The sequence below is a fragment of the Triplophysa rosa genome, unplaced genomic scaffold (genome assembly GCF_024868665.1).
Source record: "Triplophysa rosa unplaced genomic scaffold, Trosa_1v2 scaffold139_ERROPOS793776, whole genome shotgun sequence".
In the NCBI taxonomy this organism is placed as follows: domain Eukaryota; kingdom Metazoa; phylum Chordata; class Actinopteri; order Cypriniformes; family Nemacheilidae; genus Triplophysa; species Triplophysa rosa.
The window spans coordinates 199,950-214,160 of NW_026634143.1; the positions used below are offsets into that span (position 1 = coordinate 199,950).

Here is a 14,211-nt window from a genome sequence, read left to right on the forward strand (position 1 = left end):
TTGCATTGGCTCATACTGTAAGTGTACTACACTGACACACACACTACTGTAAACAGGAGGGAGGAATTGGAGCGCTCGGGGCAGTCACGTTTTGCTCTAACATGCAGACAAATAGAGTTTTTAGCTTGAAACCAACTTTATTATATAATTTATGTGTTTGATTTTATTGAAAAGTACACTTGATGAAGAACAAATCTAACTGTCACATAAACATTCCTCCATTAATCCTGAAATGAAAAGAACACGCACAGACCATGTTTCTGTTATATACACATTATGAGTTATACACACGTTTATTAAATATAATAACAGTGGCTTAGATTAGAGCCCTAAATCTAGTCAGCGCTCAGTGGAAGTTCCTTTAGCTGGGGTCCAGGTATAACCGGCACTTTGGGTTTTCCAGAAGCATCACTGGAACTTGACATATGAAAAGAAAGATGCATGTCAGAAACTAAAGCACCTGTAAAGTTTTCCCGGCAGACATAAACGGATGAAACGTATCAGGGGTGGAGTATGAATTGAGTTTATTGGCTGCTGGAACCTTCGACATCACATGTCAACAATAATAATACAAAACAACCATAATCGTCCTGATACTTCTCATGAGTTTTTCCACCGCCGTCTAAATGAATTCACTTAAAGATTCCAGTCACTGCTCTCATGATCATTCCTATTCACATGGACTTTATTATGAGTGCAACCGACCTTCCAGCTGTTATGGTTTTCTGAGAAGACATGACCACTGTTGCTGGAACAGACTCCCGCCGTCCATCTCTCTGACAGTAGTAGTTATTTGCAAACTTATGGCTGGGTCCAACAGGGAGTTTGGGAGGCGCTTGAGTCCTGCCATCAATAAAATAACCTCATTCATTCATCTTGTTCACACTTATCATTAAGTGGTTATAGATTCTTCATTATATTCTGCTGCCTGCATGCAGTAATATATTTGAAAAGCCGACAGGACAGGACTTTTTTCTCGTATTTTCCATCATTTGATTGGACAACACAAGTCTTTTCACCAATTAACGTAAAGTAATGTAATATGTAATATGCAGTAATAATGCAAATGTAAATAAATATTATTTGTATGATAAAACATAATATATACACACACAGATGGAAAGTGTATGTACTGTATGTATTGGCATGTCATTAATCCATATTGAAATACTGTAGTAGATGTAAGACTAAGGTGACCACGGGGACAGTGCCGGTTTTTGGTGTTCTGTCCCGGACTGGAGCTGTCCCCGGAAATGTACCCGTTTTACAGCACGTCCAAAACAACCAGAAAACACACTGAAAAAGCCCGATCAACATAGCCTATCCTGCGGAGTACCAGAGCGACCATGTAGGGACTATTTACACCAGCAGAGGGGGCTGTAAGACACACTCATTTCTTGGTCGCGCGCCGCTTGCGCTTAGCGATGAAGAATGTAGTCATCAAGCGTCATCAAGTTATCATCAAATATATCAAAATACTAGAGTCAAAGTTATCGGGTTCATGGTTCTACTGTTAAACTAAAGTAAAACTGTTTGTAAAAAAAAAAGTGAAAGTACGCATCGATATAAACAAATAAAAATATTTATCTAAGCAATAGCAATTACACTGACAACTATTACGTTCGCAGACAGGACATCTGTGCTCAAAATGAGCCTAAAATGCAAATAAAAAGCTTTATGTAAAGGTCCATTTCCAAAAGCACAAACATAGAACGTTCTTTTAAAAGTTTTAATAACTGGTTGTAATGACCGTATACAGTTTGTAAAAATGAAAATATTAAATAAAACTAGAGAATGTTAAACTACAGTATTATTTGTCATATGTTTTCATATTTGTTATATTATTTTGTGTTAATGTATGCAACTGTTTTGATCATTTGCAACGGGTGGTATTTTCTATTTTCACAGTGGACTATTTTTCCATAGAGTTTTGGTCAACTTTATTAAAACCAGTTATGGTCAGTTTGATCTGCAAACAATATTATACTATTGTAATTAATTGCAATAGTACAAAACCTAGTTATGCGAAACAAAAAAAAGAAAAAATGTTTTTTAATTGACTGATTATAACAAATGAGATTTCAATGATATTTTGACCATTTAACTAGAAAATGTCCCCGTTTTTTTATCTGGTCACCTTATGTAAGATATTAGTTTAGCTTAATAAAATATATTAGCTTAACAAAATAAAGAAGAAAAACTTTTGTTTTAGGACGATGCATTCGAAAGGCATTTTCATCAATTCTAGGCATGTCTTGTGTTGTAAGTTACCTCTTTGCGATTTCAGTGTATCGCAGTTGTAGTTTAGACTGGAGATCTTGCTGTAAGAAACAAGAAGGGTACACGTAAATAGGATGTATAGTGTTAAAATGACACAGGAACCTCAGCTGAAGACGAACAGAGCGTAAGTATGTATGTACGTATGTATGTATGTATGTATGTATGTATGCATGTTTGTGTCTGACCCCGGACAGATAGTTCCTCAGTCTCTGGATGATTCTCGTCGCAGACGCCATGGTGCTGTTGATGATCCGCGTGAAGGTGAACGCGCTCGCGTCACTGATCTCCGTCAAGCTGTCACTGGATCAGCTACACTTCAACTACATCAACCTTGATTAAGCCAAGCTGATACAGTAACGCTGATCCTGGGTCGGCTCAAACACACCGGAAATCTTCTTCTTCTTCTTCTTCACCGCTGTGCTGACTCAGACAGTCACATGTGAACGCGCTCAACACATCAGCGCCATCTGTCGCATCAAAAGCAAATGACACCACTGAGTTGACGTCAGCTTATAATTTTACTCAAACAAAACTTTGAATTGAGTGAAGTACAGCTGTACATGGAGAATATCAAACACTATCCGAATAAAAGTATTCGTTTAGTTTTTGCCATTATATAGTTTTTGTGTAGTTTTATTATAAAAAAACATTTCATATCTGCCTTAGTGTGTGTTCATGGACATGCATGCTTGTTTTATTAACTGGATTTCTAGGGGACTTCCCGTCTGGGACACTGGATATGTGTTTTACGACTCTAAATGCAGCAGACGAGCTCGTGAACTTCAACATGACGTATTTTCATGGGTGGGAATATAGCAGGACAGGACCACCCATTAAAACACAAGATCAGCAGCAGCAGAAAATCTGCAGCAATACCGCCCACACATGAGCCCGTACAGCAGCGAACAGTACAGCTATCAAATACTGCACACATAAAACAGCAACACATATATCTGGATTATAATCATCATCATTATAGCGCAGAAACACGGTAACAAACTTCAGTCGAAGGGTAAGACAAAACTTCACTTCACAATGTTTGTTCGTCATACTTCTATGGATTAGACAGCAGAGTTTGTTGTTGATAAAGTGTTATATGCCACTGCTGAAGTTTTGGGTTAAAGGTAAATATTGAAATGTGTGTGATTTTATTTCTTTGCTTGCTTTGCGGCATTGCCTACATGTCTTTTGTAAAGTCATACGTGGGAGCGCGCGCGCCCGCGCGCGTTTTACGTGCGAAATATCGTTTTCTCATGACGTTTGTGCAAAAATCTTTTATTCACGCGATATTAAGCAGAATCATACATTTGAATGTCAACACTGTTACTTCATGATTGGACAGAAATGGTCCAAGTCAAAGTCGTAATGTTCAGAAAGTAACATGGAGCCTTTCTACTGGCCAATGACTACAAGAGTGAATGACTACATTTATCAGCTGGAGTGTTGAAAGTTACTGTAAGAAAGATGATGAGAAAACTCTTTTTCACGTATGGGAAATGAAACAAGCCGTCCTTTGTGTCAGATAAACAGACTGACAGCAAACCTGTTTCCATTCTGCCATATTTCGTACATGTACATAATATAAAGAAAACTACATTTAAACATGTCTCAATGTTTGCTTGAGTCTCTCAAACGTAAAGCATGTCTTTGACAGAACATTGAGTTTTATCCCCTGAGGTGAATATTTTCTGAAGCATTTACCTTCACTTCCTCTCATATGAAATCAACACTCTTCATTTCACGTTCAAAACCACGGGAGTGCTGTACAGTGTAAAATACAACACACAAAAGTGTTACACCCCGTTATGAGCTCCATTTCTGTGCAAGCGCCACACACATCTCAAGTCTTTAGTAATATGATGAATGCGAGTAAACCAGGCAGTACGACGGCTATGTCAATTTTATAAATATGAGATGACGTCACGCTGTGGTCCTGATGGGGACGTCATTTATCAAGACGCTGTGGAGTCATTGTTCAACTACAGCTGTGTCGCTTGAAAACACTGAAGAATCACATGCTTCAGGTCTCATGATGTTATTTACAGGTCAACACCATCATCCATCTGTCCATCATCAGTGTTTGTCTGATAACGCACACAAACCCACCCGCTTTAACACTGTCCAGCTATTGAACCAGATCGTGTGTAATGTCATATTGGTAAATAGCCACTTTCTCTCCCATGACAACAGTCAACCAGTCGTTGCAGATGATTACTTTAAGTTGTTTACAGACAAACAAAGGCAGTAGTGTTCACAGCGGATTGTGTTGAGAGACGTTCGGTGTCTTCACGTTGACTTTAATACACATGTGTCATTACAGTAAAGGAGGAAGTGATGGACGTGGTTTATAGAGAGGGATTCAAGCACAAGAGAAACATTCTTGTGATGGGTTTACATTGAATGCTTGTGTCAGTTTTGCACAGCTTGATTTTGTGCTGTTAAAGCAATAAGCCGTGTGAAGCAGTGGGTTACAGTGCATTTTATAACAGCTAAGGGTGTTGTGGCACGACGCGAAGAGGAGTCATTATAACCCCCTCAGCTGTTATAAAATGCTCTGTAACCCACTGCTTCACACGGCTTATTGCTTTTATGAGACGCTTATTCCATATGCTTAGCCAGGTTTCATAAAATAAAGTAAATAAAATGATATTTCGGCTATGTGGTGCGGTCAGACGTTATGTATTGGAGTATTTTATAACGGCTTAGAACTCGGCTCAGCCAATCAGAATCAAGGAGCAGAACTGACCGTTTTATAATTGTTGTTTAATCACACCCACAATCCAGTGCTAGTTTTGGGGTGTTTTTCCACAGTATTACGTCTTCGTTTTGGTGCGTCTTTGGTTTATTTTGTGAATGTGGTGATGTTGTGCACGTCTGGGTGCTGTGAACATCACTCAGTTTGTGGCTTTGCACACGTGAGATGTGTGTGAATATCTTTGTGTTGTGTTGTGGTTGAAGTGATGATGGTTAAATCTGGCAGATGTTAGTAAATCACTTCAGCGGAGAATTTTAAATACTGTATGTCCCCTGTTGTCTGCTCTTAGTTATTTATCTGATACCAGATAAATACCAAACCATCTGCAATCTCTTGCACATGTGAAGTGGAATTTAAAACAAAAAGAGAAAAAAGAGATAAACAGATTTCTGTTACAGCACTGAACACATTAGAATAACCATCTACTTAAAGTGACAGTGCAGCCAATAATGAGACTTCTGTCATCGTGTAAACCTGTATGAGTTTCTTTCTTCTGCAGAACACACGAGAAGATATTTTGAAGAATGTTGATAATCAAACAACACTGAACTCCATTCACTTCCATTATATGAACACAAAACCACATTTCTCAAAATATCTTCTGTTGCGTTCCACTGGAGAAAGACTCGCGTACAGATGAGAGAGAATAAATGATGACAGAAGACCAGAGATCACAGATTATACACAGAAAGATAAAGACCTCTTCAGATTATTTCTGTTTACAAATAAGAGGAGGAGTTTGCGGAGTAACTGAATATGATTGAGAGCTGAATGTGAGTAAACAGAATGCTTCCAGAAGAATCTGAGCTGAAGCTGGAGATGAGGAACAATGAGCGGATGCTGATGTGTTTCCTCTGCCTGCCGCGGCTTTTACACCTACACAAACAAAAGACACTGATAGATGACACTCTGTGTGCGTGTGCCACAGGCAACATTCCACAACACACGATGTGTTTCACAGCCAGTTCATGTGACCAGGCTCGGACATGTCACACCAACACAAAGCGTGCACAAACACAGACACACGGTTTGCTGAACAACTTGGATGTCATGATGGAGTGGAATAATGTAGAGACTGTATGTAGAGTTCTAAAGACGTGTTTTCCCCTCAGCTCCAGCTGTGTGCTCACACACATCACAGCGTTTGTCTGCCGCTCAACACTTTAATTACAAGGCACACGCGGGAGAAAAACACATTCCTGTCCACCTCCTGCGCCTCTTAACCAGCACGCCAGAAAACCCTTTACTTGACCAGGTTTCAGAAGAATATGACTTATCAAAGACTTCCACGCTGAAATACGAGTATGGAGTCAATGAGGAACGTTTTTTTGTGCTGAGATTCATTCATTCCTTCAGTTCGGTGTGTTGGAAGAAATGAATGGGAGTGATGTTTTGAAAGTGACCTCATTTCCCTTCAGAGGAAGCAGAAGTTTTCTCTTCATCTTATGTGTGATGTGAACTCTAGCACACATCTGACCCTCACCAGCGGCCGGTGCCATACCAAAGCTTTTCCAGAGCCTACTGATGCCAGCCTAAAACATATTGGCCTGGTTTCATAGACACGGCTTAGCTTGAGCCCAGACTATGTCTTCGTTCAATTAGGAGATTGAAGTCACTTTAAAAAAAATGCATTATTCATGGTGTACATCTTCGGACAAAACAATGGCACTGATACATTTTAAGATATGTCAGAGCAAGTCATTTTTAGTTACGATTGCTCAAACATTCATTTTAGTCTGGGACTAGTCTTAAGCCTTGTCTGTGAATTATAACCCTGAACCAGCATGACACAAAATACTCAATGCTTTAAACTAGGGCTGTCAAACCATTAATGGCATCCAGAATAAAGGTTTGTGTTTACATAATATACGTCTGTGTACTGTGCATATTCAAGTTGTGTTTTTAAACACAACACATACATTTATATGTACAGTGTTTAGGAAATATTTACATTTATTTATTCAACGATAGTTTAAATGATATGTAAACGTTTACATATTTTACAGCATATTGTATATATTTCTTAAATATATGCATGTATGTGTATGTGTTTAAAAATACAAAAATAATATACTGTATATGATAGTATATAATATAACATATAGGGGCGGTTTCCCAGACAGGGTTTAAGCCTATAGTCTCAGACTAACTTAAATGTGAGAGATGCCTTGATCGAAAACAACTTGCACTGACATATCTTAAAATATATCACTGTGATTGTTTTGTCTCAAGATGCACACAGTAATATTTTTTTGTAAAGTATGTTTTTTAAAACAACTTAATTATCCTAATTGAACTAAGGCCTAGTCCTGTTTTAAGATAATCCTTGTCTGGGAAACCGCCCCATAATGTAACATATATGATGTAAACACAAACATTTATTCTGGATGCGATAAATTGTTTGATAGCCCTTGTCTAAACAAGATAAACTTCATATACACTTATGTATTTCAAGTGTAACCATTAATAGCTGCATAGGAACACTGTTGTATTCTTAAAGTCCCAGTGAAATTAAAAATGACAATTCTTATTTTTTCATGAAATATTAAAGCGTTTATACTAAATAGTTGATCAATGTGGGTCATTTCTTTTTCAAATTCATGTGCCCTCATAATCTTTCATTCAAATCTGAAAATGCACTTCCGCTCTGAAATGACGATCCATCTCAAATGACGTTAATTATCTGTTAACTCCTCCCCTTCAACTGTCAGTTTGCTGCCAGTTTCATTTCAAAATCAATGCAACAGCTGTTTCTACACATCCAATCAATTGGCAGTGAAAAAAGCAAGCCACGCCCACTAATTTTCTCCTTTGAAATTCCTTTTCACTCGGAAATGTGTCAGAATACGAACATAAAAAGCATTGAACATATAACAAAAGACATACAATAAGTACAAACATGAGATTAAAATTAAACTAAGGTGCTGAGTAAGGCATAAATATAGAATGAAATATAAAATAGAGTATATGTAAGTAAACCAATGAAATATGGAAATAAAATATCAATATCAAATGTAGATTTCAGGCAGAAACAAAATCGCTCTCTCTCTCTCTCTCTCTCTCTCTCTTTCTCTCTCCTGAGGGGAAACGGCTGTGATAACGCCCAGAAACTATTGTCTTACAGTCACACTCAGTCTAAACGTCTTCCTCAAGGAGCGGGCCAGAGGAAATCAACAGCACAATGAAGAACATCAACTCTTTTCATCTACATCTACAGCTCTAATGTCACTACTAACATTCATTCATCACTAAAGTTCAGTCAAAATATCCTCATGTTATACAGAACCAGATTATCTCACGTTTACCTCCAAATCTCTACATTTCTCATCACATTCACTCAAATCCAGATTATTTGACCTCTATTACAATCTACATTCATTTACATCTCTATACTCTTCAACAATTACACTCTCGTTTGATTCTTACTCTACTGAGAGGAACATCTGAGAACTCCATCAAATTTCCTGAGCTGTGAAAGAGGTTTGCTTCATCTTGACCTAAAGAAACATGAAGATGATGATTTCACATGTTTCTGTGAGATGTGGTATGTCTCTGTACAGTATTTCCTCTGTCATGTGATGGAATATAATGTGTAACGCACAGTCCTGGTCTGTTCTCTCAGACACTGCTGCATGCTCTACACGAAACTTCCAGGAATGAGCACACACACACACACTGATTTTACTTGATTTCCATGACCTACTCTCTTCAGTGTTAATAAAACATAACATGGATGTTCATTGTGCACATTTTCAACTGACAATTTCACTTCTCTTTTATAAATAGCTGATGATCAGAATGGTCACTGAAATTTGAGATGTGTGTATCGTCCTAATCAGATGGTGCGATGTTTGCTTGACATTGGCATTGTCTGTATTTTTCTTGAAGGGGCAGCAGAAGGCTCCAGAAGATGACCCAATCTGTACACATAAGCTCCAAACCGCCAAGTAAGTGTTTGTTAGGCTGTTCTCAGCACAGTTCTGCTGTTTCGGTATGAACGTGTGTTATGTTCGCTTTACAGATCTGAGTGCAACTTTTCATTGCTCAGCTGAAGAAGAAAGTGATCAGGGTAGTTCGTATTCTGTTCAAACTCCTTATGGATTCCACCTGGACCTTGATTTTCTCAAGTATGTTGAGGAAATAGAGAGCGGACACAGCGTCCGCAGGGCTAACGTGAACACCCGGAGAGGATCGCGGGGTGACCGTGGGAACCAAAGGAATCTGGCCATCGGAGGTCGGACCAGCGGTTGGACGTCCACCGAGTCACTTTCCTCAACGACCAGTGAGAACTGTCAACCTGTCCTCCAGAGTCCCAGCAAATCACAACCACTGTCCCCGTCAGCAGCCATCAGTCCCGGTTTACCCACTTGCTCCAAAGTGCCACCGCCGCCTCCACCGCGTAACCCTCGGGTAGAACGCACGCTCCTTGAAACCAGCCTTCGGCTCCAACAGGAGCAAAGTCAGTTTTTCAGTGGATTAGCTTCTAAGCTCCCTGACCTTTCCAAAGTCCATCCAAGAGGTGGCGGATCCACGAGTGACCTCTCCTCAGCTTCCTCTCAGCTGTCTACAGATGGCCGGTCGCTACAGATGTCACCTTCTGTGCAGAATTCCCTGTCCGGTGGCTGGACCAGAGCTAGTCCACAGACGTCTGGAAGGAGCACTCCAGCTTCGGCCTCAGGAGCGTCTTCGCTTTCTCCCGGGCAGCTTCAGACCGTCCGAGAGCAGATGGCCTCCGCCCTTCGGCAGTTGAGAGAGATGGAGGAGCGTGTGAAAGGAGTACCGGCCTTAGAAAGAGAGGTGACCATGCTACGTACTGAAAAACAAAGGCTGACTGTGGAACTTCAGAAGAAAGCGCAAGAACTCGATGCCACGCTCAAACTGAAGATCTCCACCGAGGCTGTTGAAGCAGAGCCTGAGAAGACATCCATAGCAGTAGGTGATGACATTCCCCTTGAGACAGTGAAAGTCTGCTATCGCCAGATGCTCGAGGACACTGCTGTCCAAGCTTCTGTTGACCTCTGTCACGCCGCCGTGGAGACGGAGCCTAGTGCCGTACATGATGAGGCCATTCAGGCCGCAGCGGAGACCCAAGATGTGGCCATCTGGGTCGTAGAGTCGTGTCTTGGGTTACAAAGTGAGGCAGAACGAGAAATTGACACGCTTCAACATACCATCCAAATACAACAGGAGTCCATACAGATTCTCGAGACGCGATCAAGTCAGGTCAACCGAGACCTTGAGACGTTAAGAGCTGAGGAAATTCAGAGGACATCCAAGATTACATTTGACAAAGAGACGCTTGTGAAACCGGAGACAGCGAACGTCGGACTGAAGACTGAGGTTTGTTCGAAAGCTTCTGTTGGAGTAGGCTTTCCAGATCTGGAGTACCTGTCACTGACAAAACATGACCGAGGCATTCAGACAGATCCTGTGGACACTTCAGAAGACAGAGGTGTGGCACTGGTGAGCACTGGGATCCAGTGGGAATGTCTCAGTGATATTCAAGAGACTGAAGAGCAGATCCCGCCTGCTGAGGGTGAGCACTATTCAACACAACTGTGTGTTTCCACTGTCTAAAGAGTTTGAAGTAACTGTTCTTGAATGATGTTGCAGGTCCGCTGAATTCCATCATGAAGAGGAAAGATGGCACCGCTGATGCTGCAGGTTCCAGCGCTGGCAAAAAGAGCTTGAAGTTTGTTGGCATCCTAAATGGAGGGTGAGTATAATAAAGTCCTGCGATTGAATCCTGAAAGTTTCACACTCTCTGGGCTATCTTTCCTCTGCTTTCCAGCCGTCCCTGTTGAATAAAACAGAATATGCTGGTTAGGTAGGTTTTGAAGCATGGTAGCTGGTTTGTGCAGGTTTATGCTGGTCCTGAGCTGGTTAAGGACCATCTTAAACCAGCAAATGACCAGCTTAAACTAGCACAAACCAGCTACCATGCTTCAAAACCTACCTAACCAGCAGATATCTGTCTCATATGTGTCATACTGCCATGTTGGTCGGAACTGAACCCAAATTTTTCACCTACTGTTGCACTTGTGTATATGGTTGAGTGACAAAATAAAAAGTAAAGCGCTAATTCAACGCACAAATGACAGGTTTAAATCGTTATGTTTCTTGCTCCACTTCAAGTGCTCAGAGTTTGGTTTTGTTAGAGGTTCAGTCTGTCCTTGTGAAGTGAGTTGTTGGCATGATAATAGAGCAAACTCATATTGTGTTTTTATACGTGAGCACTGTTTTGCTGACCTCAAATGTAACCTGTGGAATATCTTCAGCTACGAGTCGACGTCCAGTGAAGAGGATGATGAGGATGAAGAGAGTTCGTCTGATGAAAGTGCGGTGGGGGGGTGTTCAGACAGCAGTGTAGAGGAGGAAGCACCTTTAGATGACACGTCTGATGAAGACGTGAATATAAACGATGACAGTGATGACAACATAACAGCTGAACAGCTCAAGCAGCACACAGATGACGTGAAGGAGAAGTAAGTTTCATCTTTATGTACAGTTAAAATGCATGCATTTTGAACACATTTATAGATGTTTCAGTGTTATGATGATGATGTTACAGGTTCGAGTTGAGCAGCAGAATGCGTGAGGCGTGTCTGATAGTGAAGAAGCATCTTAATGACGGATCAAAAGCACTGAAGAGTAAAGAAGTGGTGAGACACACACTGGACACACACACACACGTGTGTAATGTTGTGTAAAGCGCGGTGAATGTAATTGTCGTTGTTGTGATGTGTTGTCAGCTGTCCAGCTCACATACGGTTCAGCTGGAGTGGTTCCGAGTGTCCAGCGCTAAGACGGCACAGCCGACACGCGTGTCCAATTACCTGATGGCATTCTCGGAGGTGTCGTCTGTCCTGCTGGAACACATCATCAACATGACGGACGGCAACGGAAACACAGCGTTACACTACAGCGTCTCTCATTCCAACTTCACTGTAGTGGATCTGCTGCTGGACACAGGTGCACGCGGTATCCATCATGACGTGTTGACTTGGTCACGTACCGTGATCGTGTCTGATTATTTGGGCCATGCTTTTGCGTTCAGGCGTGTGTGACGTGGATCAGCAGAACAAAGCCGGATATACAGCGGTGATGCTGGCAGCTCTGTCAGCCGTGAAGGAGGAGAACGACATGGCCGCGGTTCAGAAACTCTTCCGGATGGGAAGCGTCAACGCTAAAGCCAGTCAGGTGACTTGTTGTTGTGATGACGTCATCAACAGTTGATCTGGGTTTGATCAGGGCTTGTGTTGTGTCAGGCAGGACAGACGGCTCTGATGTTGGCTGTAAGTCACGGGCGGCTGGAGATGGTGCGAGCGCTGCTGGACTGCGGTGCTGACGTCAACGTTCAGGACGACGAGGGTTCCACGGCTCTGATGTGTGCCAGCGAGCACGGCCGGGCCGAGATCGTCTCTCTGCTCCTCGAGCAGCCGGCCTGCGACATCTCAGTGGTGGACAATGTGAGTACATGAACATCGCGTTCGTTCAGCTGCTCTTTATGGGTAAACTGTTGACCTTTGACCTGCGCCCTGTAGGATGGCAGTAACGCCCTCTCTATCGCTATGGAGGCGGCTCACAATGACATCGCTGTTCTTCTGTACGCCCACATGAACTACTCCAAAATGCCAGCGGATGTGAGCGATTTCTCTGGGTTTCATGTTGATTTAAAGTGTTTTAGTGCATGATTTGATAGTGCATGAACATAACTTTAACACAACTTGATGTTTGTTTGTTCTTTATTCAGGGAGCATCGAAGACAAAGTCCAGTGTCCCCTCCAGTCCAAGAAAAGCACCACATTAAAAAAGAAAGAAACAAACCGGAGTGATCTGTAAAGACAGCCGAAGCTTTACTGGACGACATCTCACAATATCTCTGTTACAATGTGTTGATGTTGTATTCACATTCAGTTGTTTATATGGATATTTAATGCATTATATTACAGGTCAATTATGATTCATGTGTGTATGCTGTTGTATCCCTACAGTCACTGTTCTGACATCAGTTTAACGGTTGTGTTTGTGTGCATCTCATCTCAATATTCATGAATGAACACAAACACTTCAGCCTGCTGTCTCTCATTTCTCACAGGACATTTTCATTGATTTTAACCAACAAGAAAACCACGAGAACTGACATAATCAAATTCAGTCGGTTGAACTCACTTCAGTTAATCCACTTGAATTAAATCCCACACTAAAGCACAGACAGGTCAGGAGTATATTTCTGATGAAAACCATCTATTGACTTGACAGAAAGTTTAGTTTTTTACTGCTGCGCGTTAACGGATGATTGTGTTCATCTGTGCTTATTCAGTGACATGACATGAACACATCTTATAGCTGGAGTGGCCAGATTCGTCATGTTTGCTGTCGCAGACGTTCTGTCCAGTTTGAAATTTCTCAAGAAATACAAAAATGTTAATGCACAAATCACATTTGTTGTGGTGTTTCCTGTGTGTACCACCTGTAAACTAAAGCAGTGAACTATTGTTTACCGTCCAAAGATAAGAGATGCAATCATCAAAATATTGTTACTGTACGTTCATGTGTTTTCACTTTAAAAACTGTCAGTATTGCTTTATATCTGTCTTTGAAACTGTATTACCGTATACTGTTTTTATGCTATGCAGCCTTTTTAAATATACAATAAAAATGTAAATTGTTACATGTCATGTAAATATCGTGCACTAGAAATCACAGATAGTCCAGTTAAAATTTTGACAAAATTCTGCCATCATTTAGTCAGTCTCATGTTGTTGTAAACCTGTGCGCGAGTCTTTCTTCAATGAAACACAAAAGAAGATATTTTGAGAAATGTCTCGGTGGTTTTGTGTTCATATAATGGAAGTCAATGGGGTTCAGTGTTGTTTGGTTATATCTTCTTTTGTGTTCTGAAGAAGGGTTGGACATGACATGAAGATGAGGAAATGATGACAGGATTTTCATTGGTTGGTTAACTAAATCTTTAATGTCTCAGTTATTTTCTCCCAAGATGAAATGGAAACTTTTGCTTAAGTCTCATTTGCGTCTCAGGTATTTCTCCTCACAGATGTGTCTGTCATGAGAGTTTGAGAAGTGATGTCAACAATGTGTCAAACTGAGCTCATATTTGTCAAGTCTGTAATCAAAAGTCAATATTATTGAATATCAACTCAAACATTTCTCAT

The 14,211-nt window shown here is 40.9% G+C and overlaps 2 protein-coding genes across 2 annotated transcripts; one reads left to right on the top strand and one right to left on the bottom strand.

The window, feature by feature from the left end:
• Positions 1-117: 117 nt before the first annotated feature.
• Positions 118-2,642, bottom strand: ndufa7 (NADH:ubiquinone oxidoreductase subunit A7). The gene is made up of 4 exons (XM_057326833.1): positions 2,466-2,642; positions 2,272-2,321; positions 706-843; positions 118-417 (listed from the first exon to the last, which is right to left on the bottom strand). Exons 1-4 carry the CDS (start codon positions 2,514-2,516, stop codon positions 336-338), a joined length of 321 nt encoding a protein of 106 aa, XP_057182816.1. The 5' UTR covers positions 2,517-2,642; the 3' UTR covers positions 118-335.
• A 376-nt stretch (positions 2,643-3,018) lies between these two features.
• On the top strand, positions 3,019-13,703 carry kank3 (KN motif and ankyrin repeat domains 3). Its single transcript, XM_057326826.1, has 11 exons — positions 3,019-3,292; positions 8,924-8,982; positions 9,057-10,571; positions 10,649-10,751; positions 11,314-11,520; positions 11,607-11,697; positions 11,788-12,007; positions 12,093-12,235; positions 12,304-12,504; positions 12,580-12,678; positions 12,789-13,703. Exons 2-11 carry the CDS (start codon positions 8,946-8,948, stop codon positions 12,843-12,845), a joined length of 2,673 nt encoding a protein of 890 aa, XP_057182809.1. The 5' UTR covers positions 3,019-3,292; positions 8,924-8,945; the 3' UTR covers positions 12,846-13,703.
• Positions 13,704-14,211: the final 508 nt, after the last annotated feature.

Coding starts and splice junctions, on each gene's coding strand:
- ndufa7 (XM_057326833.1), bottom strand. CDS start 2,516: ATGGCGTCTGCGACGAGAATCATCCAGAGACTGAGGAACTATCTGTCC. Junction 844..2,271: donor TACACTGAAATCGCAAAGAG/GTAACTTACAAC, acceptor TATTGATGGCAG/GACTCAAGCGCCTCCCAAAC. Junction 418..705: donor AAAACCATAACAGCTGGAAG/GTCGGTTGCACT, acceptor TCATATGTCAAG/TTCCAGTGATGCTTCTGGAA.
- kank3 (XM_057326826.1), top strand. CDS start 8,946: ATGACCCAATCTGTACACATAAGCTCCAAACCGCCAA. Junction 10,572..10,648: donor GCAGATCCCGCCTGCTGAGG/GTGAGCACTATT, acceptor ATGATGTTGCAG/GTCCGCTGAATTCCATCATG. Junction 10,752..11,313: donor GTTGGCATCCTAAATGGAGG/GTGAGTATAATA, acceptor GAATATCTTCAG/CTACGAGTCGACGTCCAGTG.